Source organism: Netta rufina (genome assembly GCF_964035555.1).
Source record: "Netta rufina genome assembly, chromosome: 1".
NCBI classification, from domain to species: domain Eukaryota; kingdom Metazoa; phylum Chordata; class Aves; order Anseriformes; family Anatidae; genus Netta; species Netta rufina.
This window is the reverse complement of record NC_140123.1, coordinates 21,129,279-21,153,879: the sequence shown is the minus strand read 5'-3', so window position 1 is coordinate 21,153,879 and position 24,601 is coordinate 21,129,279. Positions and strand designations below refer to the sequence as shown.

Sequence of the window (24,601 nt, the reverse complement as noted above, 5' to 3'; positions counted from 1 at the left end):
AACAACTGCATGGACAAGAGTAAGTGCTGTTCAGTATCTCTTATTTTATTAGTGTACCTTTCTCCCTGATTAGTATTAATACGGAAAAGAAGTACTAAAAATGATTTCAGACTGCAGTGTTTAAATTGGTTCTTTGATTTAAGGATAAAGTAAGTTCCCTAACGAGAGGAGAGGAGAATGAACACATTCTAATGACATGATAAAACAGTCAGTCTATCAGAAGTGGGAAGAGGAGAAGGCTAAAAGCATTTTGCAAACATCTCTAAATATTGAAAATTTAGAATATTTTCTACAAATTAACATACTACTGTAACTGGTTAAGAAAACAGTTTAAGAACAACATCTCTTTACTCTGTAACTTCTTTAAAAGTTAATGCAACAGTGAATAAAAGTTGTCTGCCCAAGGATAAACAAATGGGCTTTGAAGCTAATAGAAAGCACTAGTGACTTCACATTGGCTGAGATTTTTTGTTTGCAAACTTTCAGTAAGAAATAAGGTATGTTTGTTAAACCCTTTTTGTTGATTCCTAGATGTGAGTCATTTACTTGCAGTAAGAGAGTGCTCTGTTACTGGTAGGTGTCAGAATCTGCCAGGGCACTGACCTCCAAAGAATATGCGGAGTAGGGAGGGCTCCTATGTTGATGACACTTCAACACTTTTCACCCCTTCCTTCCCTCAGTCCCTTGAAAACACGAATCTTTTTGATTTTGGTGGAGTCCTTTTGTCTCCACAGCTACATGTGGTACTTTATGGGAATCTAGTTTGTGTGACATACTAAGACATCCTGCCTCAAGACCAGGGTGTTTTGAAGAGCCCCATATTCTTATTCTGTCAGTTTCCTGGAGGGGCTTGGCTAAATCTCATAACCTCATTTCCCCTATTAGCTATAAAATGTTTCCTTTCATTCCTCACAGAGGAATTGTTAAGATTAATGAGCTGATGTCTGCTCTGAATGTTATGAAATGCTATCTGCATGGATTATTTAATTATTAGGGAAATGCTAATGTTTTCTGCCTCATTCTGTCATCTGAAAATAAAATCCATTCTTTTTTGTTGTTGATTAAGTGCCAGTTCTGTGTTGTGTACTAATTTTTTAAAATGCAAAAGGACTTAGAAATAAATTAATTCCCCATGCACTAGAAGAGGACATATTAAAATCTGCAGTGGAGGCCTGTGAGCCTGTTTAGATCCTGTTATATTACGAATTATTTGATGCTTCCTCCTCTCTCCCCTTCCCTGAGTACGCGGTGTCTTTTCAATCACCTAGGGATAATCATGATCCCCTCTTTCATACCTTTATTTTAAAAGACACCATAATGTTTAGTAGAGCTCAACGTACTTTAGCACTGGCATTTGTACAGGAAATTATTGTTCTTCACAGAAAAGTGTTTGTGTTCAGAATCAACTTTTTCTACATATACTTGTAATTCCTGTCTCATTGCTCGGACCGAGGGACTCTCATCATCTTGAAATCTGATGTCGTGCAATTATTATTTCAGCTGTGAGTGAATCAACACACAAAGAATCTTGAGGTTACTTGAAGAGTATTAAATGTACAACATTGAGTTAAGCCTCTCCTCCATCATCAACTGGATTGGTTACATCCAATTTGTTTGAGGGAACACGAGGGACACTGCCACTTGGGAGAACATGATGGGCTCAGCTGAAAGCTTTAAATAAATAACACAGATTCAGAGTAGTTGGGAGTCTGGTAGATCCAGTAGGTAGTGTGGAAAGAAAAGCTTTGGTAGAAGTAGTCACTTGCATAACAAAATCTGCACTGTAGAGCTGTGTGGAGCAGCTTTGTGTTACGTGTTGCCTATCTACAATACTGCAGTAGGCTTGTGCCAAAATACAGCTTTCTTAAATACTTTACCATGCTACTGAAGCTGCTTCAGATAAATTGGATGCACAAGATAGATACACAGTGTGTCTAATTTCTTATGCACTGGATTTCATTTTCTGACTGCCATTTAACACATCTGACAAACCAGCTTCTGCTTTGCCTGCTACTTCTTAAGAAATGTATGACAGATCAGTGGAGAACCAACAGTGTAAAGCTTGGTGGGTAGGGTTAGTGTTCAAGAAATGATTTCAAACAGGACAAGGAGGGCTCTTGCTGAAAGCAGAAGGCCTTTTAAAGGTAGAGAATAAATTCCACCAAGTTACAAGCCTGAGATGTGGGAAGGGAGATGCATGGCAAGGGATGATTGAGATTACCATGAGAAGATGATGAAAAATAAATGAGCAAAGACTTGCTAAGCTGGAAAGGACAAAACAAAGAGCTGTAAAACTCAAGAACTGTCCTACCAATGAACCGGAGAGTAGTGAGACTAAAAATGAAGATGACAATTCACTAGCAGAAATACAATACTACAAAGTGGGAGTACGTCTTACAGTGCTTTCCCTGATTGCTTTTCTTTACTGTTTTTAATCGTAAAGCTTGTAGGAGTTAGCAGTTTGGAAGCATCAGCCCAAGCTCTCCTAGGCCTTCTGCCCACTAGTTCGAAAGGAAGACTGTGACTGAGGGAAAGGTCCTTTTGGGAGAGCAGTGCTGGTGCTGTTCTTGGGCCACTGCATGGGGCTGGCTCTTCTTTAAGCGAGCTCTTGCAGCAGCCTTGCAGTGCTGCTCTATGAGGAGCTGAGCACCACAGTTCCGCACTGTGGAGGCCTTTATTCTGGCCAGTGATTCATAGTGATGTGAAATGTCCTTGTTTTCAGAAGAGCAAACACATCAAGTAGGTGAAATCCCCCTCGCTTCCTTCAAATTTAAAAAATAACAGCAATAAAAAAATCTCCTAGTGTTAGTTTCATTCACCTTGAAATTGGATCAGAATAACTTTTCCTTAAGCAGTTACCGGTCAGATCTCCTCGATGAAAAAGAGCAAACAGAGAAAGTTGGAAAAGTAATCTTCCTGCCCATAGTGTCTCTCCAGGAAGGGGCCTATCCCATGCCCTGCTCATTAGTCCAGCAGCTTTCAGGGTTGAACAACATTTCGGCTTTCCGAGAGCGCCTCGAAGAGCGTTCTTTCCATCGCCTCTTAACTTCTGCTGGATGAATGCCTCCACTGTAAGCCAGTCTCCAGTTGCTTCCAGCTATCCGCCAGTCTGCACTGGTGCTGCAGGCTCTCCCCGCTTGTTTGTTTGCTCTGCTTGTGCTCAGGAAGGACTCACCTTTCTGAGGATGCTCCCAGGGAAGGAGCGATTTCTTCTCCTCCCTCTAGAAATCGGTGTTTGTCTCACAAATGCAATATTAGACACTTGGATTGTCAGGCTTGCTGTTTTAAAAAAAAGGCAAATGAAATCATCAAATAGAAAGCATAAAGCTGAGAGCTAAACAAACGGACCGTGTGTCCACCGCAGCCACCAGTGCATGAATTCATTGCCGTGTTCCTAAATCCGCGTGTGTTTAGTAATTAAGATTTATGCAGGTACTTCGCTGAGTTAGAGCCAAAGTCATCAGCCGCGGGAGTTGTTGGTATCCAAAAAAAGCTGGAGCCAATAGTGAGCTCAGTTGCTTGTTACAACCAAAATTACTGATTCCATCCACTGCAATGTAAAAGTAAAACAGCTTAAATCATCTTGAACGGCAAAACAGTTTGGGTATGTAGAAGAAATGACGTTCCTTAATGGAACTGAAATGAAACATGTACTGGACGTGTTCTTGGTCACTTTGATACCACTTTTATTTACTCTTAGTCCGCAGATTAAAGAGCCAGTAAAGGTGTAAACTGCATTGCATATCTGTAAATCACCTAAAGCACTTTTAAGGCAGAAAAGCAAAGGTGATCAGTAGATGTTGATCATTTAAGTGGCGGTGTATCACACAACACTGAATCTTCTTCAGGGAAAGGTATGCAAGTGGTGCACGTGACCTGTGTGCACACAGGGGATCTGACACGAGGGATTTGTCAGGATGAACTTTAACCTGTGCCTTTTGAAAAATTCTACCTTGATGTATGTGTTGAACCTGGCATGTGTGCAGTGGGAACCAGGAGCTAGATGAGAGAAATCAGAGCACTAAGGAAAATCTGGTGAGTTTTTGGAGCTGGGAGTAAGACAGATTGGCTGAGAAGACTATCTGCCTGCCCTGTCGCGAGGCAGAGATTAAAGAGGAGAGCTGGTTTATGCTGTTTAAACAACCTGTGCTACTGGCCTGAGACCAAGCGCAGCAGACAGGCCTGCGTGAGGCTGACAGAGACCTGAACAGAAAAGTGTCTGTGGGTGAGGCGGGAGGGGGAAGCGCGCTGTGCTGACTCTCCTTCTCTCCCTGCTCCTTGACAGTTCAGTCACCTGGCGGTCTGGGGAAGCATGCTGCTCTGGCTGGTCTTCTTTGGCATCTACTCGGCCATCTGGCCCACGTTCCCCATGGCACCTGACATGCTCGGGCAGGTCAGTACGAAGGCTCGGCGGCGTGGGGATGCTCAGCACCGGGCCTGCTGTCGGACGCATGCAAGAGGCTTGTAAAGAATTGTATTATACTCACTACACTATTTTAACAACTTTTTTTTTTTTTTTAAACCCCTGCATTCGTTTAACTTCATCTCCTCATTAAAAGAGCTCTTTTTCTCTCAAAAGGTGACATCAGATGTGATCATATGCACTGTACATACTATACAAATATGCAAGTCTCAGTTCACTTGAACAGCAGTGGCTCTTTCCTTATTTTTTTCCTAGTTAGGCTTCATCTTTTACAAAATTACAAGTACAAACTTAGTGGTTTTGCTATGTATTTTTTTCACCATGGTTTCTGTCTTCCATGTGTTTTCATGTTTGATCCTTTTTTCCTGCATTTGTTTAAAATGAACCAGAATGGACTTGAGGATAGCATGAGATGGTCAGAAGGGAAGCTGATCCATTACTGGTCTGTGTAACACCAGTGGAATGTTTCATTTGGTCTTCCAGTGTCAGCTGAATTCCAGGTGATGAAATTTTCCCTTTGGTGTCATCATCTCAACCTGTGGTGAGCGCACTGAGTCACATGGCTGTCAAAAGTATGCCTCGTGCATATTGAAAATAGCGGGCTTCCAGTAAAAACAGGGGACTTAATAAGTATACAGTAACAAAAAAAATATTCTGTACGAGTGGAACTGCTTTCAAAACGACCAGAAAAGAGTGTTTGATAAAAAGTTTAAAGTTGTATTTAAAGCAAGGATGCTGTTTATGATACAGAAAGAAGAAAAAATTTTAGCAAAGAATTGAAGCATATTTAACTTACATCACCCTTGTGTACCAGAACATAATTATAAAAAAATCCAACTGTAAAGAAATCAATTAGAGATTTTTGAAGTTACTCTCACATTTCTACTCAATAAGAACAGTCTGTCATCATTTTGTTCCTGCTGTGGCCTAACACACAGTGTTTAATATGCTGCTGAAGCACTGGGGATAACGGAGGCCATTACAGGTTTTCAGACAGCTCTTTGCAGCAAGGAGTGGCAGCTGACAGGCTGCGATCAGCAGGTAAGTGGCTAACAGACAAAAACTCACTGCTTTGATAGTATTTCACGGTGTCCTACATGACTTTCATGGCACATACAGCATCAGCAGCTGTAGTTCATATTTCCATATATCAGGCAGAAATTCGACTGAGTATCACGCAGAGCCATGAACTGCTTGTCCTCCACAGCAGACCTGTAGTGCTGCCATTAATGTGTCAACCTTCTCCTACACAAATGATAAGGTGAGCTATTCCTTTTTATGAGAAGGGTCAGGCTATCAGCTTTTAGCTTTATCACTTTTTTTCCTCCCACAATTAGCTCCCATTTTTTTCATTGAGTTGGTAATCTTTTGCTCCAACAGAAATTGCAGGCCCTTGAACAAAAGCTTCGCGTTACTGAAGTTTTAGTTTTGCTTGAATACCTTCTAAAAATTTTCAACTTTAAACTTTGTTTAAATTGTTTTTTTCTGAGGCTATGACTCAAGAAGCGGTACTAATAACTTGCCGAGGTTAAAAAAAAAAGGTTTTGGATAAAGTTTTAGATGACATATTTTGGTGGATTACTGGATTTTTTTTTGATTTTGTAAAATCAGTGAAAGCTTCTAAGGTTAAAGAAATTTGCTTACCACTTGCAGTAACTTAAACAAAGGCTCTTGAATAATTGGGTGCTGTCATAATATCAGTTTATGGTGAAATGAGCTGAGATCATCTTAGGCTGTAGTCAGTAAAACGCATCTCTTTACTTTTTCCCAGACTCAAGGTATTCTTTGGCTCCTGCTGTCTGTCTTTCTGTATTTACAAGTAGTCAAAATATGTTAAAAGCTAAATGGGAGAGTCAAAAAGCTTACTTTTTGTTTTTAAACATCTTGTTAGTGTGTTTATATTTTTAAATAAACTGAATTCCAGAAACTGCTAGATATTCATACTAGAAAAATGCAATAGCACTTGAAGGGAGCTGTTTTTAACTGTAGTACATTTTTAGTGCCAGGCAGGACTTTGTGCCATGAGTAAAAGGCATAGAATGTGCAAAACATTTTACTCTGCCCATTCGTCAAATGTCAGCATGGAGTCTTGCAGACATTTAAGTATGTGAAAAGACGCTTTGTTTCTGCTGGGATTTATTAAACCATTTTCACTAAGTATTTCTTTCTCTTGCCCATTATATCTTGAGCATTCTCACAGGGAAAATAATACCATTTTTTCCCCTCCTGGAGGGCAAAGGGAAGCAACTTAGTTATTCTCTGCTGTCAAAGAGTCAACATATTTCTTCTTTTTCTGCTACAGTACTTCACAACAGAATGCAAGTAACATAATAAGACAAAGCAGTGATAAAATTTCAGAAGTCTTTAGTAGAACTTCTCCATATACATCTGGTATGCTGGTTGTTTTGGGGGAGTACTTTTTCAGATACACAAATAATAGTTCCCTTTAATAGTATCAGTAATGCAAGATCAAAGAATTTTTTGGTCACATTTCTTCCATATGTCATACAGGTGTGTGTGTGAAATGCTGCTCAGATTTTTTGGATGTTTCTTCATAGGACTTGCAGCATACTTTGGGTTTTTGAGAATAATATTACACTGTATGGGATCAAAGTTTGTGTGCACATAGGCCCACCCATGCACATACATAGATACCAGGCTATGAAAGCATGTGTATGTACACATATATATGAAGATGTGATATGTGTATGAAAGCTTTTATTCTTGATCCATACATTATCTAAGATGAAGAACAACAGATCTCCTCCTTCCCCTCCCCAAGCTCAAATACTATGTATAGTGTTTTAAGGGAGGGTCCTTCCTTTCACCTCTCCAAAGCATCAGGTATTGGCTCTTGGACGGAGAAAAGACTACTACTGAGCTGTAAGTTTTGCTATTTATTTCCACAGTGTTTTGTCTTTGCTTTGTGAGTCGTTATCGTTAATGACATGTCTTCAGGAAAACTAGTAATACTCTTTCAAACTTAAGGGAGTAAGGGGGCGAAAGAGCAGGGTTTTAATCTGCTTTTGAGAGGGTCACAGATTGTGGCTAATCCACAGTGCAAATTATTAATTTCTAGATTTTTATATTCTTGTGTTGTGTTACATGTATATGGTCATAGCTCAGAGCTGGGATTTAAGAATCGTTTTGAATTTGGAACACATCATCTCGATCTTGGAGCGACATTCGTAAGGCCTTTCCTCATAGGAGCCTTCTAGTCCCATCACAGCTGGAGGTGTTGCAGATGGAGCTGCTGCACTTTCCCTTTACTTCTTTACAACCTCTGTTGAGAATAAATTGTGCCAACAGCTCCGCTTCTGCGTAGTGGAAGCCGCTGAACATAGGAGTCACTCTAATCCTTTTCTAACTCTAATGGAATCCTTTATCAGGAGACTTTTTAAACTACAACTAAGTCATCAGATTCTTGCTAGGTTATTTGACTACTTACTTAGAGTTTAAGAAAGATGTGCATCATCTTTGACAGGGTGTTTTTTAAAAAATCCCAGTAGTGGACATGTCCAGTTGATCCCATGTAATATGTCAGTAGCAGTGCTTATTGAAATTAGTGGCTCATCCAGAAAACAACTCTCCCTCTCTTAGGAAACCTTCCTGTTCTTTTCTATGGGTGTGCCATTAGCGTAACAGATACACCGTAGCTATTGCAGTAGATATTTGGTTTGGAGAGGGGAAGGTGATCTAGAGGGTTTAATTTACTTTGCAAAGCTGTTTTTTTAGCTGGCCTCCAGTCTGAAATTCTCTTAAATCTTGCTGATTCAGTTCTTGACAAAGCCTGTGAGAAACCTGCATGGGAAGGCTTAAAAATAACACAAAACAAACAAAAACAAAATAAAACGAAGACAAGATGATAGTCATTATTGCAACAGAATAAACAGGTTTCATGTTACTGCTGTTTCAAATCTGTACTGAAATAGTGACAGCTTAGTGTAAATTTTCATGCTTTCCAGAATAGTTCTGCCTTTTTCTCTACACTAGACGTGTTTTTTTTCCAGAGGTCTCAGTTGTTGTTCTCTTTGGCTTCTCATATTTCTGCGGTGTTTGGCGCTCATTAGAAAATTGGCCGCTTTGATTGTGGTTTGTCTGCAATCAGTTGCACATTACATTGTGGTGTCAGTGTTTTGGTCTGTGGAAATTCTTCATTCAGCTGTTACTCAAAAAGCAGACTTTGCCTGCCAGTCGAGGTTCTTAATGCCTGCTGATGGTGTTTGTTTTTATTATTATGCACAGTGGTCTCCATGGCACTTGATGTGGTTTTGGAACTTTCTCTGCAATTTTGGACTATGCTCCGAGTAGACAAATTAGACTAATGAAGCATGCATATATTTTTAAGCATCTGTTGAAGGAGTAGATTGGTTGTTTTTATGATCCACATGTGGATTTCAGAAATGAATGTCATTTTTAGGTCCCTGGTGTTGTTCTGTATGATACACCAAAAAGAGATGAAACAATTGATAGGGATAAAATTGATGTTTTTAATAACTTTTGATTGTGAAATGAGGAGACTAAACATGCTTGCTTTCTGGAGGCTAACCCCACAAAAACATGCCACTTGACGTGTTTGTCAACTCTGAGGTAAATCTCTCCTAAGTACTTACTAAAGATGTCCTAGACTTGTTTCTCCTTTGAAATTAATTCATAAAAGCAGGATGGTATGTGCAGCCATGCCCAGTACTGTGTTGGCATTTCCTTATAGTGCCATGTAAAAATAGGATTAAGCCACAGACAAAAAAACTCATTCTGGTTCAGGAATTGACGAAATTGGCAGTGCACAACAGGGCAGTCAGCTGGCCTTGAAATTTCTCTTGGTTCTTCTTCTTGGCCCACCTTCCGTTTGGCATTTATCCCTGCCCTAGCCTGTGGCTGGTGGGCTTGTGTGTTCAATGGATGAGTAATACAAAAGTGACTGTAGGTAAGTTGCTCCCCACAGGTTGTACAAACAGCATGCATAAGTTGTCAGCTGTTTTTCTTTCAGTATTGTAATGAAAGCTGGACACTAGCCACACTGTCTGGCCAACGTCTGTTTTGAGATCAGGTAGCTTTTAACAAGTTTAAACACAACTCAGTAGCTTAAATTGAAATACAGTGCAACACAAGACATTTACACTTAGGCATAACCGGCAGATTATCTAGATTTTGTTGTTGTTGTTTTGGAGTGGGGTATGGCAGTGTCCAGGAACACAGGAACAAGCTTCTTCACTCGGGATAGAATTATAGTCCCATGGTAATTGACTGTGCTTCAAAAATTGTTTCTTGATTCAGTGTGGAGTACAGGATTGCTTAATCTCCTTCGAAATTTCCCTTAAATCACTTTTTCTTGGATTTAAAAGTAGCAAAGACTTGCTGCATGCTCGTGGGAAGATGTTTGGAAGACGTCCTACTCAGTATTTTCTTAATTAGAAACAGCTGGCTTTTAAATTTAGAAAAGCAGCTACTGTATTTTACCAGAGGCAGTGAACACTAATATTCATGTCCCAAAAAAAAAAAAAAAAAGACTATATTTTGAGCCATGTTGACAAGCAGGGAGAGGCTAAATGCATGACTTGCCATAGTGGATCAGAGCATTTCAGATGTAGTCTGCATCAGAACAGAGGAAAACCAAACAGCTCTACAGTGTGGGTTTGACGTGTATGACAAGAGTTTGTGTGCATCCCTGTGAAAGAAAATACTTTTTCTTTTCATAGAATTAGATTCCTAGAATATTCTATGTTGGAAGGGACCGACAAGGATCATTGAGTCCAACTCGTGGCTCCACTCAGGACCACCCAAAAACCAAACCATGTGTCTGAGAGCACTGTCCAAATACTTCTTGAACTCTGGCAGGCTCAAGGCCATGACCACTTCCTTGGGGAGTCAGTTCCTGTGCCTGAGCACCCTCTGGGTGCAGACCCTTTCCCTAACCCCCAGCCTGACCCTCCCCTGTCCCAGCTCCATGCCGTTCCCTCGGGTCCTGTCACTGTCCCCAGAGAGCAGAGCTCAGCGCCTGCCCCTCCGCTCCCCTCGTGAGGGAGCTGCAGGCCGCCATGAGGCCTCCCCTCAGCCTGCTCTGCTCAGGGCTGAGCAAACCAAGGGACCTCAGCTGCTCCTCATATGTCTTGCCCTCCAGACCATTCACAGTCTTTGTTGCCCTCCTTTGGACACTCTCTGATAGTTTTATGTCCTCTTTATATTGTGGGCACCCAAAACTGCACCCAGTGCTCAAGGTGAGGCTGTACCAGCACAGAGCAGAGCAGGATAATCCCTTCCTTCACCCAGCTGGCAGTGCTGTGATGAGCTCTCCAGCCTCTCATCCCCCCATTCTGTACATATATCCAGGGTTGCCCCTTCCCAGGTGTAGAATCTAGCACTTTCTTGTTAAACCTCACACTGTTGGTGATCGCCCAGCTCTTTAAGTTGCCAAGATCTCTCTGCAAGGCCTCTCTACCTTCAATGGAGTCAACTGTTCCTCCTAAATTAGTATCATCTTCAAACTTACTCAGAACACCTTCCAGTCCTACATCCAACTCATTTATGAAAACATTAAAGAGAACTGGTCCTAAAATGGAGCCCCAGGGAACTTCGCTAGTAACTGGATGCCAGTGTGATATAACCATATTTACTTGTAACCCTTTCAGTCCAACCCATCAGCCGATTGTTCACCCATCACATTATGTACTTCTCTAGCTGTATGCTGGACGTTTTTTCCAGAAGGGTACTGTGAGAGACAGTATGGAAAGCTTTGCTGAAGTCCAAAAAAATAACATCTGCTGGATTCTCTTAATTAACTAAATGGGTAACCTTGTCATAAAAGGAAATTTAGTGAGGCTCGTCTTCCCCTTGTGAACCCGTCCTGGCTATTCCCGAAGATTGCATTGTCTTTCAAGTATTTTTCAGTACCTCTTAGATTAATCTTTAATCCTAGGATAGTCTTTTAATCTTTAATTACATTATTTAAAATTATTATAACTGGAGAATGGCCAACCAGTTTTTTTTGTGTCTTGAGAAGTGCTCAGCCTCTGTGACACCTTTTGCCAGTCAGTTTTTTAGGCTAACAGTGGGCTACTTATGGGATGTAGGGTGAGTTGGAGGGCAACTCTATAGAAAGAAATTTGGGTCTGCTCTTGCACAGATTCATTATTCAGCACTCCTGTCTGTGGCTGTTATCTGTAGGAAGCAGCCATGCTTCCAGGCCTGGTGAAGGCATTGTGCAGGCACTGAGCAATTACCTCTTCCTACATGGAGTTTGTTACCTTAATGGCCTAGTATTGATGATGGTGGGTGGGAGGGAGAATATGAAAGTAATAAAAGAGCAATATGCTGCTGTTCTTATAATCTCAGAGAGAAAGAAGAAAAGGTCATAGAGCAATTGTGGATGTAAGATGATTTCTTAACAGGCATTTAAAGCTCCCATCAACGAAGTTGTAACTCCTTTAGAAAATAACATGAATAACAGATGGGATCTATTCCAAAGGGCAGTAGGTGACTCTGAGTTGGAACTAGTGATTTTATAGCTTGCTCTGGTCACACTTAAGTCATTTTGTTTTCTGATGGACTCAGGAGAGCCCAGATAGCAGATATTTGGAGTTTTATTGGGAAGTTTCCTGTCCTTGGGGACAGGAGGGTCATGTTATGTTTTTATTTGAATTTACTTTATTGGAATTCGTTGTTTTTTGTTTGTTTGTTTGCTGGGGGGGGACTTTGTTTTACTACATTTGAGTTCCACACCACTGTTTTTTCCCTGTGCTGTTTGGGTTGCATTTTTGGAAGAGACAAACCTAACTATTTTCTATGGGAAAAATATTTCCAGATCAATTTGAAACATACCTTTATTCCCTTTCCTCCCTACAGTATATGTTTCATGAGATCATTTTTTCCCAATTGTGTTATGTCAAAATTTGATCCAAAAAGCCCTGAGGAGTGGAAATGATCTCGCTTATATTGTGCTAAGACTGACGTGGGTGCACAGGCTTTGGGAGCAGGGAGGCTGGAAGGAGTACAGCCTTCCCAAATATCCCATGTATGACCATGGGTCATCTGGGGCAGTCTATCCCCTACTGATTTCCTGTTCATGCAGCAGCCTGCAGCAAAGCTGGTATCTTGTGCTACTTCTCCATTGGTGGATATGGTAAAGATAAGAATCGTTTCTAACCTGAAAGCTGTAAATTTTGGAAGTGCCTTTGGATGTCTGTAGTAGTCAAAATGCAGCTGTGTCTTGTAGAGCACAATTTCTGATATTTGTGTATAACAATTGAGCTGGTATTTCTATGATAGTAATCTTATCAGAAGGCTTAGGTGGGGCCTGTAGAAAATAATATTGTGAAAGCAGTGCTAAGCAGACACTCGCATGCACTTTCAGTGGGCTATGTTTTCTGTAGGCAAATACGTGATTCAATGAGGTTGAGACGAAAGAAGGACAGAGGAGTGTTGTCTGTAACATAATGCCTGAAATGTGAAGGACCCACTCATGCTACCCTTGTTCTTTGTAGCATAAAACCCAGCAGTGGCCATCCTCAGTAGCTTGATGTTGGGAAGAGAGTTATTTCCACCACTAAGAGCTACAGTCTCTTGCCAAGAATCTTGCAAGGGAGCACAGCCCTAGACTTATCGCCCTTTTCCAGTATACATACTGGAGTGACATAAGCAATTTTATGCTTATTGTAGACTCCAGCAGGCCAATGAATGCGGAGAAAGCTGGAGCAAGGGTTCAGGAACAGTAGTGTTGTTACACACATGCACATAGACATGTACACGCACAAAAGACAAGCGTAAGCGTCCTTGCTCTATAGCATGCATTGCATTTTGGATGATGCTGGAGGAGGAAAGTACAGGATTTAGTACAGTGGCTGCACTGTAGAGTACGTGTTAAAATTGACCCAAGATGGCTATTTGTTTTCAGTGAATTGAGCAACCTAAATTGATGGTGTCAAATAGAATTTCTTATTTCTGTGAAACCTTTTGCCACTATGATGTCCCTGTACAACAAGTGGACGGTGCAATTCATTTCAGAGAAATGGACCCACAACAATTTTGTACATAAACTTACTTTCTTCATCTCATTCTCTAAAGTAATGGACTCAGTTATGTTGAAATCTGTTCAGATCATTAGATGTTTTCAGAAGGTTCCTAGGAAAGGAGAGGATCAACACCTACCTGCCATCAGCTCCACCTGTGTTAGTGAGTGTAGTGTGCACATCTCTGAGCCAGGGAGATGCTAAGGGAATAGGATTTCTATCTAGAGAGAGAGCAAGGAATATGAGGGATCAAATGAAGAAATGTTGGCTTTCAAAGTTTCAGTTCTGTATTGATGTCATTGCTTGCCATTGTACAGGTGGTGTGTAAAATGTGTGAGTTACTAGAAGAGAAGAAGATAATAAGGTTAGCAGAGTGTAATTTTAGAATCTACAAAAAGTGACACTTCTGCAAAAACTTCTTTTGAGCAGTATTTTTTGTAAGCGTCTGTTTTGGTAGACATAAAGGGTTTTATTTTTGTGTTTCTTTCATTAGTCATATGGTTTCTGTATCTTTGTCAGTGGTTGCTTGCCGTGTTTTATCCAATAGGGTATGCACGTACAGTAGAAGACCTGATGTTTGGCATTTCGTTTTCACATGTGGAAGAAATATTCTTGTTATGGAGTTCTGAGAGTATTTGAGAGAGATGTACCAAAAAGGGGTATTTTCAGGCTTTTTCCGTGTCCATAATTTCAGAGAAGCACGAAAGGTAACCACTTCAAGCTTTGCTTTAACAAAAGTTGCATTCAGGGAAGGCCCTACCAAATTCAAGTGAAGTTTCTCCGCTGTAATGACATAAAAGTGAGAGGCAATCATGGTGAATTTCTTTGACAGTGTTATACAATTGATTTTCACTGTGCTTTCATACAACTGCATGCCAATATACAAAGAAAAATCAAAACTGGAGGAGGGAGTAGTGTGCATATGGAGTAACAAGTTACACATCTGGTGGGGGTGGCAGGAGGCGACAACAAATCAGGCTCTGTCAAGTCATTTTCCTTAGGTGCTTATAAAAAGTGCTATTTTCATTTGGGGCTAGGCAAAATCTTATTGAAGCTGATCGGTCTAACCACTACTGTTCACTGAGGATATATGTGAAGAGCAAATAAATGTTTGAACTACTGACATCTCCACGCAAACCAAAAGATGTATGAAAGGCAGCCATAAAATCTAAAATGATTTCTAAAGATCCAGTGACCACATCTGTGGACAAGTGTGTTTGATTTCAACTGCGTGTGTAAGGGAGAAAGTATTGCTGAGGGGCGTGGAAATATAACGAAGTTGGAAATGGCAGAGAGAGGGCTGAGAGAGAACTTTTAAGTGAAATTACTGGCTACGTGTAGAGTTGGGACCATGAAGAATAGGTCCGTTCTGGTCTTTTGATGTTAGTAGTCAGAAAAACATGATGAACTTAGAGCAAAGCCTGCTGTAAGGATCCTGCTTTGGCATGGGGGTTGGACCCGACAATCTCTTGAGGTCCCTTCCAACCCCTACAATTCTGTGACTCTGTGATTCTTGAACTCATGTTCATACAAGGAGAATTGTTTTAAAGCCATTTGTAGTCTGCATCAGCTTCTAAAATCAAAGTGGTTTGGAAGGATTGAAATTCAGCCAAGTGTTGGCTGTCACAGGCAAGGCAAAGTAAATAACATCTTTAGTGGGTCTGGATGCTGAGTTCAGAACCAAAGGGACTGTTGCTGCTAAACCTACTTGATTATTCTTGCTCACTCCCACCACAGCATTATGTTCCCTAGGTCTCAAATTCCCTCCTCTGCAGGGAGGTCGCTGCTGGCCTGTGAAATCTGGGCAGAGAGCTGGAAAGGTCCCTGCTGGGCCACTGCTTGTGGTGTTGAGCAGCCTCAAGGTCAAGGTCCCTGGCCTTTCCTCAGCGCTCATCTCCATGCACATCCCTGTTCTCTGTGATGTTTTCTCCAGCCAGCATCTTTGCCTCTTTTCCAGCACTTATCTTCTTCCATCACACCTTTTCCAAGACCAATTACTTATTTGGGGACCTTTTAGTTTCTATTTGTGGCAGTTGCAAACTCAGGTCCATAGAATTTGTCGTTTCAACACCAAGTCCTGGAATATACAGATTTCTCACTGAAATATTCTGAAGTATCTTGTTAGCCTTTAGGGGAAGGAAAATCCTCTCCAGAAATCAGCATAACTGGACAGATACAGGTCTGTGGGAGCTTCACAAGAGAGCAGTCATCCTAGAAGGCTGAATCATTGTGTGCCAAGCAGTCTGTTTTCCCTATGGATCTAGAGGTTCAAAGTGCTGCTGGAATGTTCTTGTCCATGATGCTTGTAGCCTGTGATGTGCTGATGTAGCAAATTTGTAATTATAGATCTAGTTCCCTTTCTTTCATGCACTTCTTGTAGAATTGCACAGCTCTTGTTCTAAGGCTTTCAAGCCCTAGTGTGTGAGATACCATACAGTGTGATAACAGGGGAGAATGAGTGACTTCGTTATCACATCGATGTGACTATTTGGAGAAATATTTGCTTTTTATATTTGACACAGCACGTGGGAAACACTGCACTGGCCTACTTAGTGGAGTAACAGGGCTTTCTGTCTGTGATGTGTCCATACAGCACCCATGGGGCTCGTTGATGTTGAGAGCCCTTGTGCCGTGGCTGCAGAATTTCATATCTGAGGGCAGAAATGGACTGGAGTCCAACAGGTTTGCCAAATACGATGTATGAACACAAAGCAACTGTAGATAGGTTTTGACATCAGTTCTTGTTGTCCTGGCTCTCGTTCTCCTCTGAGCTCTTTCCAGGGTTTGATCTTTTGTGGCTGATTAATCTGGAAGGTCATTGCTAAACTGACAAAGTTGGCTTGATTGGTGCAAATAAGCTCAAATTAACTTTGTGGATACTTGTCAAGGGGATCCTGAGCTTCTGATAAAGTAGGTTTTAAGCAGATCTGTACAAATTTATCAGCTCAGATGGGATTCACTATGTGTTTGCAATTACTTTTTTACATCAGAATCCCTTTAGATGCTACTTTAAGGAAGACTACAAGAGTGGTTGTGTGAGAGAAAGAAATGTCAAGAGGGGCAAAGGGAAACAAGAGCTGTAGAGGACATTGCCTGAGTTAAATTATGCTCATTAATTCAATTTGAGGCAGGAATGTGTGTAAATAAACCCTGGCAGCTGCAGCAGCTCTCATTTCTGCAGGGCTTTGGCAGGAATGCAGGGGCCAATGGACATGAAATCCGGGCGCTCTTTTGAGAAATTGCAGGCAGACAGCTCTGCAGCCGGGAGAAAGAACAATCAAAGATTTACTGAAAAGACGTAATCACTTTAAGCAGACTTAAAGAGTGTGGGGTTTCAGACATGCAGATTTGGAGGTAAAATTAGTGCAGACAAAAACGAAGTCATTGAAAAACCATGAGGCTTACCTAATTCTCCTGGGTTAATGGCATTATGCACGTCCCAAATGTCCAGCCTCCGAGTGGAGTGCAAGAATTGTAGCTGTATAAGTCAGCGTCTTCAGAGTAAACTGAGTTTGTGTTTTCACAGGTGATTGTAGGTAGTTTGACTGTGCTATCTGCATGAAGTCAAATGTATTGGCCACATGAAGTTAAATGGTTTGCATGCCAAGGCGTTCAGTCTTTGGACCTCTTCCTCATACTGGATGTGTACGAGGGCCTGTAGGAGCATTTCCATCGCTTCACGTGGTGCTAGAATTTGCCCTGTCAGAAGTATTCAGAGAACAGAAATCTCAGTGGATACTTTGGTGCTGAAGAGGGAAGGTGGGAGCTGGATCTGCAGCAATCGGTGATGGGTAGATTGTCAGATCGGTGGGTTTTTCAGTTGTGGTTTTTTTATTAGCAGCAGTCATTATTTGTCTGACACTGCTTTGGATCTGAGGTTGGTGTATCAACAATGTACAGCAAATAAATAAAAACTAAGCAAATGGTCCCTGAACAACAAAGGGTTATTAGTTTTGCTGGCTTTCAGGTACGGTTTTAAGTAACAGTATCACCCACAGCTAAAACAGTCTGATTTTTAATTTTCATAACAGCATTTGAGGTGATTATTGATTAAATTTACCAAAGACTTGAAATCTCTTAGTTACGTTACTGATGCATGAAAAAGAAAGAATTTTTTTCTTCAAAGGAGGACAACTTGAGCATAGTTTCTTCCATGTTCTACAAATTTTATTTTATCTCAGTCCCACTGTCTTCAGATATTTGCATATCTGAAACTTTCTTAAAGTAGGAATCTTTCAAGGTAGTCTATCTAAAAACAACACCAAGTAAGTTCAAAGCTATACAGCAAAAGCTGTGAATGGAAACTTGACGCTAGCACTAAGAATAATGCTAAGTGTTTGGATTTTCGTTGAGTTTTAGGGTAGCTTATTTTCTTTGCGCATTATATAAATCATGCATACACAAGTGCATGTGTATTTAATCTCAACTTTAAAAATGTTGCAAAGTATGTCAATAGCAGTTAAAATTCTGAAGTAGGTTTCCTAAATCACTCTCTGAAATCTGGAGGTGTTCTGACTTTACCACTGTCTTTTTCTGTTCTCACTGAGAATAGTACAGGTAGCCAGGGATGGCTGGGGATTAAACCAGGACGTGCTCAGTGGGTTGCACAAAGGAGCAGATAAATTGTTCAAACTTTGAACTGACTTCTATTTTGGTAAATATTTGTCTCATGGGAAGGGAAGGGAAGGGAAGGGAAGGGAAGGGAAGGGAAGGGAAGGGAAGGGAAGGGAAGGGAAGGGAAGGGAAGGGAAGGGAAGGGAAGGGAAGGGAAGGGAAGGAAAGGAAAGGAAAGGAAAGGAAAGGAAAGGAAAGGAAAGGAAAGGAAAGGAAAGGAAAGGAAAGGAAAGGAAAGGAAAGGAAAGGAAAGGAAAGGAAAGGAAAGGAAAGGAAAGGAAAGGAAAGGAAAGGAAAGGAAAGGAAAGGAAAGGAAAGGAAAGGAAAGGAAAGGAAAGGAAAGGAAAGTTGTATTAAGTATGGCTTAGGTCATGTGTGTGTTTTTATTTGTTTGTTTTATTGCTCTGTGGACGAAGGATACATGAACAGACCAGAGATTTGGTGCCACTGACGTTGGAGCACTGACGGACACCTGGCAATGCAAATCATACAAACAGGGAACTGGGGAAAAAAAGGCAGCGCTCCAGTCAAGCCAAGATAGACAGATTCACACACAATGCTTGCATTAATTATGTTTAAAGTGGCATAAAAACAACAGCATGCAGAAGTTTATTGGTCCTTCAGACAGTTTAATTACAAGCTTGTCATAAATCTGTTCCTTTTAGTATGGGAAGGATCCTCCTGAGCTGTGGTCTGAACTCAGAGCAAACTGCTAAGAGTTCAGTATGTTATTTTACGCTCCCCTTCTCTTAAGCTATTGTTTACATCCCATATTATTTTTCCTTCTCCCAGCCGAGCTCTCCCTCAGCACTGCTAGCTTCAAACATCATTTAATGTCAGGTTTAGCCATAGAAGAGCAGCAAGATCTTCTCACACCTGCTGTCTTTCAATAGCTGCCTCTGGGTCAGTAGCCTCTGGCTGGCTCTGCCATTCTTGGGAAAGTTGAATTTTAATCATTTTGCTCTTGTCAAGAGCAGTGTAAGGAGCTCTTTTTCCTCAGTCTCAGTACAGTCAGCCTGAACACCCATGTGCAAGTCCCCTGGCAGCCTCTGCATGCTCTTAACTCTGGCTGGAATGAAAACAGTCGTGATTTGTGTTTTGCCTGAGTTTCTCTGCTGATGCCCGGAGAGGCATCCAGCATCAAAATCCGCACAGCGTACCCTCCGGGTCGCTTCCCTCCAGGTTCTCCCCTCACTGCTGTCCAGGTGTGTGCACCCAGTGCCCTGGCACATCTCCCCAGGTGGCTGCACTGGGAGAAGTTGCATTTATTTCAGCTCACAGCCGCTGCTGCCAGCACCGTGGGCTTTTCTTGTCGGCTCAGAGGCTTGCAGTGCTTCAAAACTGAATTTCTGCTAATGCACAGCTGTCTCCACGTAGGTGAGATTTTCTCTCTCTTTCTGGGACTTGCACTGCTCAGCTCTGGCTGCTCAGAGGCAGCTGAGGAGCGGCCTTTGCAGCTTGAAGTTGGACTTCTTTTCTCTTCAGCCAGCTCCTTGTAGGGCCCCTGAGCCCTGTGGGGCTGGCAGCCCCAGCCTCGCTTCCTGCCTATTCTCCGTGCACCCTGCACCTGCTGCATTAACAACCTGAAGGCAAGTCCCATCCGGGGAAAGCTGCTCCGTCGCCCCAAACTGTGCAGCGCATGTTCCAGCTTCAAAAGAGCCTAAAGGACTTGAGGGAGGCATTTAGTGAGCAGAGCAGTGGTCACAGCAGGGGACCGAAGGGCATTTTCCAAAGTGCCCTCATTAATTAGCGTTGCTGTGGCTGAAGCTGGAGCCCAGGTACAACTTCTGAGTGCCAACACTGCAGGGAAGGCTCTGAGGAGTCATTTCAGCCCGTTCCTTGCTTTTTGTTTGATTCCTTTTATTTTTCCTTTCCCTACCAAAGGGACTCGAATAGGACAGGAGTCATGGCCTCACTGAAAGGGAATTTTATCACAGCAGAATACATTACCGACTTACAGCCCCTTCTCTAGCTGCTGCTGGCCACTTTTGTAAGCTGTTCAGCAGTTCGGAAAGTTCGAAATGTCTTTGCCAGAACTCAGCTCTAAAGCACGAAAACCAGCTCGTGTTGTTTTAAGCTGAAAAATCCATTTGCTCTAAACTCTGCCTGCATTGCTGTGGTCATCACAGAGGCTTGCAGAGCCATTTGCTCCCCGCGCCTGCCCTCTGCTATCAGGATTTAGCTTTTAGCTTGCAAAGCCCAGCCAGCCTCTTGTAGTCTGCCTTGTCTGGGGGGGCAGGTTGTCATTTAAGCCAGACATCCCCAGAGTTTTCCTCTGCGTGATTTTTTTCCAAGTGTGGGACTTCCTCCTCCCAGTCAACGCTGGAGCCAGCATCTCAAATTAAGCGACTCTTAGCCTTAGGCCAACAATAGGTTTGAAATCTTGTCTTAAGGTCATAAAGCAAGCAGCTAAAAATTTATAGCAACGGAGAAGGAAGAGATTCCCACGTTCTTGTCTTATGCATGGGCCAACGTATACTTTCTACGATATAAAGTTACCAGATATGCTGCTTAAAACACCTGATAGAGATGTTTTTAATCAGACTAATGCCATTAAGGATGGTTTTCATGTCTTCCAGGGGAGCCGGATGCTTTTGTTGTTAGGAGCCTGAGGCTGGAAGGCTCAGAGGATGGGGAATGTTAGTATGTTAAAGTAATTATTGCTGTGATTTTATAGACTAATAGCTCGTGACCTTTCTCTGCCTCTCATCGGAAAGCTGGAGATTTCCCCACTGTGGTAATCCAAATCTCCCATTGTTGAATTTTTATGGTGAAAAGATCCCAAATAGCCATCAGCTTTCCCCTGGAATCTTGCTGCAGACTTGAGCAGTGTCCCTCTAAGGTTCAGGTGGGTTTTTATGTGCAACTTTAGCTCTGCCTTTATATGTGTGCCTTACAGTATGATTGCTGTTATGACGGCATATTTGACTTCAAACCGTAGGCTATAATGCCATATAATTTCTTTTATGGCTCGGGCACATGTGTCATGCTTGGTAGCACCTACCTACTGTGCTCTGTGTGAGGTGATACATTCACTGAAATCTTTGATATGGGGAAAAAAATGGAGTAGCTATTCACACGCAGAAAGTGTGACCGAGTGAATAGTAGAATAAAAGTTAATTGTGAAAAGGCAGTAATTTTAAGCCCCTCTAAATTCTCCTTTTAGCCCACTGCATCATCCCCTGACATCAAAGAAATGATGCAATACGGAGCTGCCTTCTACGTTATTAAAATACGTTCCTCGAAGAAGAGAGATGTTCATACAGAAGTCTAAATCAATAAAGATTCATTAAATTTTCTGATAGTGGGAAATAAATAAATAAACAACAGGGAATAAATAATAAAAAAATACAAGGAGCTATGACTGGTGATCTGGTGCTTCAAGAGAAACCCTTGTGAGGGATAACATTTCTTAAATTGTATGTAATAATTTTATGATGGTATTGAAATACTGATCTTCAGCTGTGTAATGCTCTTCCTGTAGATGAACTTCAGCAATGCTAGTTCAAGACCTTTGTTTTTCCCTGCGTATGCCGTTTTCATGAACTACACCTTCAATTCCCAGTTATTTTCCCATTCATCTGCTGTCTACCTGTTTGTCAGTGTCAATTTCCATGTATTCCCTTAACATTTATGCAAGATCTGTAAAGGAAAGAAGGATCTAGATCTTCTGTACCTGTGTAGATCTGTAGCCACTGCCTTTTCTGCCATCAGCAGCACTCTGTATTGTTTTCTTCTGCTGCTTCCAGCAGCTCTGCTGCCTGAAAAAATACATCATTCATTGCCTTTTAAACTCTCTTGCACCCATTTCCTTTATTTTATTCAATAACGTGTTCCTCTGATGACTTTCAAATCACACTGATTTTCCTACTTTCCTCTCACAGTGCTCCCCCACATCCTTTTTTCCTGCTCATCCCTCAGTTCCCGTAATGCCAACAACCCTTTGTGCAATTTCCACCCCTCCTCTTCAAGTGGGACAATATTCAATCTAGTTCTGTCCTCTCCTTATCAGACTGTCACTTCCTTGATTAATTCTCAAGCCAGTGTCTTTTCTATCTGTTTTTTTTGACAATGCTGGTATCGTCTTTCTTGTAGAAGCCACCTCTAGTCCCAGGATCAGACGTTTTTGTCTCACCACCTCTGTTTCTACGGGAGAGAAATCTGGTCGTACACAGCAAGCCGCAGTTACCTTTCCATTTTACAAGACACTGGTGAGAGAAAGCAAAATGGGTTCTGGCCAGAGCGTCCCAGCAGAGCAGTGACAGAGTGATGGACAGAACAGAAGTCTCCTAACAACTCTTGGCTTTGAGCCTTTTAAAACAAGAGTGTTTTCTCTTTCTGTGGCAGATGCCACTGAGGTACGGGTGACTCCTTGTGTTAGTCCATGGTTATAGGTGCCCTGCGGCATCAGGTTAACCTCCTGTGTAACACTTGGATTCAGGAAAAGCAGTACAATTAATTTTAACTAAAATATTACTCCTCTGAGCTGGATTTTGTAAAGTACTTGCTTGACAGTTTTTCATGCAAATGCATGCTTAGCAAGGACTTGTAAATAGTGTTCAAATAGGTGTGCAACCGTGATGCCTTATTAATAAACTCACCCATATTTTAGTAGAAAGGTGTGTGTGCAAAAACTGCTGAGGGGAGAAGTACATCAAAAGGGTTAAGAATCCATAGAGGAGATTAAGGATCAAATGCCTCCACAGAGGAAGAGGGAACTCAAGACTGAATAATGCTGTGAGCTTTCTTGGAACGGAGCGCTGCCAGCTGCTGTTATAATCCCATCACTTTCAACAGGCACACAGTGAGCCTGGGACAGTCGTGTCTCCAAGTTGAGTATTAAATGAACTTCTGAGGCTGGCACGCAGGGTTATGTCATCTTCTTGAAGAAGTGGCCTGCAGTGTGCATCCTCACACATCTGTAACCACTTAGGAATGCCCCTAAAGTTTTCCAAACTGTTACAAACCACAGGATGAACCACAGCAGAGCAAGGACAGGGGAGGAGGAACGCTGGGTTTTATAACGAGTCAGTCTCCAGTCCAGAAGACAGTAAATAACTTAAGAGGAGAGACTTCTGATCTGACTAAGCACTTTTTTGTTGTTTAACAAGCAAATCTCATTAATAGAGTTTCACTGCATCTCCCTTTGCATGGCGTGTCCTGACCAGACATTTGGACTTCTGCCCCTTACAGACAGCGTGCAGAGCCCAGCACGGCAGCAGTAGATGCAGAATGTGGTGTTCGTACAGCTGTTAGCCTTGTCACAGTGAGACTGGCCTGAGAGATACAGGTGGTGGCAGAAGTAGGTGTGTACAAACACCTGAAGGGGCATGCACTTTCTTTTTTAAAATTGCTCTTTCCCCTTTTGATCTGCCCTTCTCCACCCCTCATCTTCCCTTCTGCCCATTCTGGTGACTCTGCATCCTTCATTGCCTGCATTCCTGAGACCAGGAGAGACCAGGAAATGGGGTGCCATTTCCCATCGTGTTTGAATTATGGTAGCTGGTGTAAGACGTACACGCAGAGGCCAGCCCATTATTCAGTCGTGCAGGCCCCACTTGGACTTCCATGGGGACCGTGGTCTGCCTCTTAGTGCAGGCAAGTGTAATTTGGGAAGCGCTGCTACAGAGCAAGGAGATGAAGGCCAACTTCACACTTCTAGTCAATCCCTAATAATTTTACTGAAACTGTCCTAATAATTGTTTCACATCAGACTATAACACTGACCAGATAGGTATCATTTTTTCCAAGAAGAGTCGACAGTGGGTTTCTTGATCCTGCTTCTTTTCATTCCCATTTGACACCAAGGCTCCACATCAGGAACATGTAGCAACTTGAGGGGCCTTCAGGAGAACTGTGGAAGGGGATGTGGTGCTCACACCATCTTCCTGTCCTGGGAAAACAGAATATCTGCCTCAACCTGAGGCCCCATCCTCCTCCTCAAGTGTTTTTTGCCCTGATGCAGAGTCCCTGTCCCTTTCCAGTACAGGTACAAAAGCAACTTGCTGGTCTGCCTGGAACCATTCCAGCCCCCCACACGCATGGGCTGAGCTCTGCTGGCCTCCTGTGTGCCAAAATTTCTCTAATAACAACCCACAATCAGTCAAAACCAAGGATGTAGGCAACCACCCAGCTGCCTCTGTCCACTTGAAGTAACCTACCAACTCGATCACAACTCTTCTTTAAATAGAATGGAAGGGATGGATTTTAGAGTGGGATGCAGGGTAGTCTTCCCTGAGGAAACACTGGGTTTTAATTCAGATAGGTAATTGCATCTTAGAGTTAAAACTATTTTCGTACCCTGTTGCTAAAAGCTGTGCTCCCTGTGCTAATTATCTCCACTGCTGATTACTCCAAACTCCTCTGTTTTGATATCCCAAATTCCCAAATCGTACACTTTCAATCTTTCCAAGCTTCAGCAGCTAAAATTTTCTTTTCAGCCCATTAATCAGACCCTGCAGTTTTTCAACTTCCTCCTCAAGCTTCTCCTCATGAGCTGTTTCTAGTTTAGTGTTGCCAACTCCTGCCAATTTATTCCAAGCAATGTGAGCCTGGCCTC

The 24,601-nt window shown here is 42.1% G+C and overlaps 1 protein-coding gene across 1 annotated transcript in view; it reads left to right on the top strand.

Annotated features, from left to right (window-relative positions):
• The first annotated feature begins 4,328 nt into the window (after positions 1–4,328).
• Positions 4,329–24,601, top strand: part of ATP8A2 (ATPase phospholipid transporting 8A2) — a 97,140-nt gene continuing 76,867 nt past the window's right edge. The window contains exon 1 of the mRNA XM_084295087.1: positions 4,329–4,393. Coding sequence (XP_084151213.1) covers positions 4,370–4,393 — 24 coding nt within the window. The 5' untranslated portion in view covers positions 4,329–4,369. The remainder of the gene's footprint in view (positions 4,394–24,601) is intronic.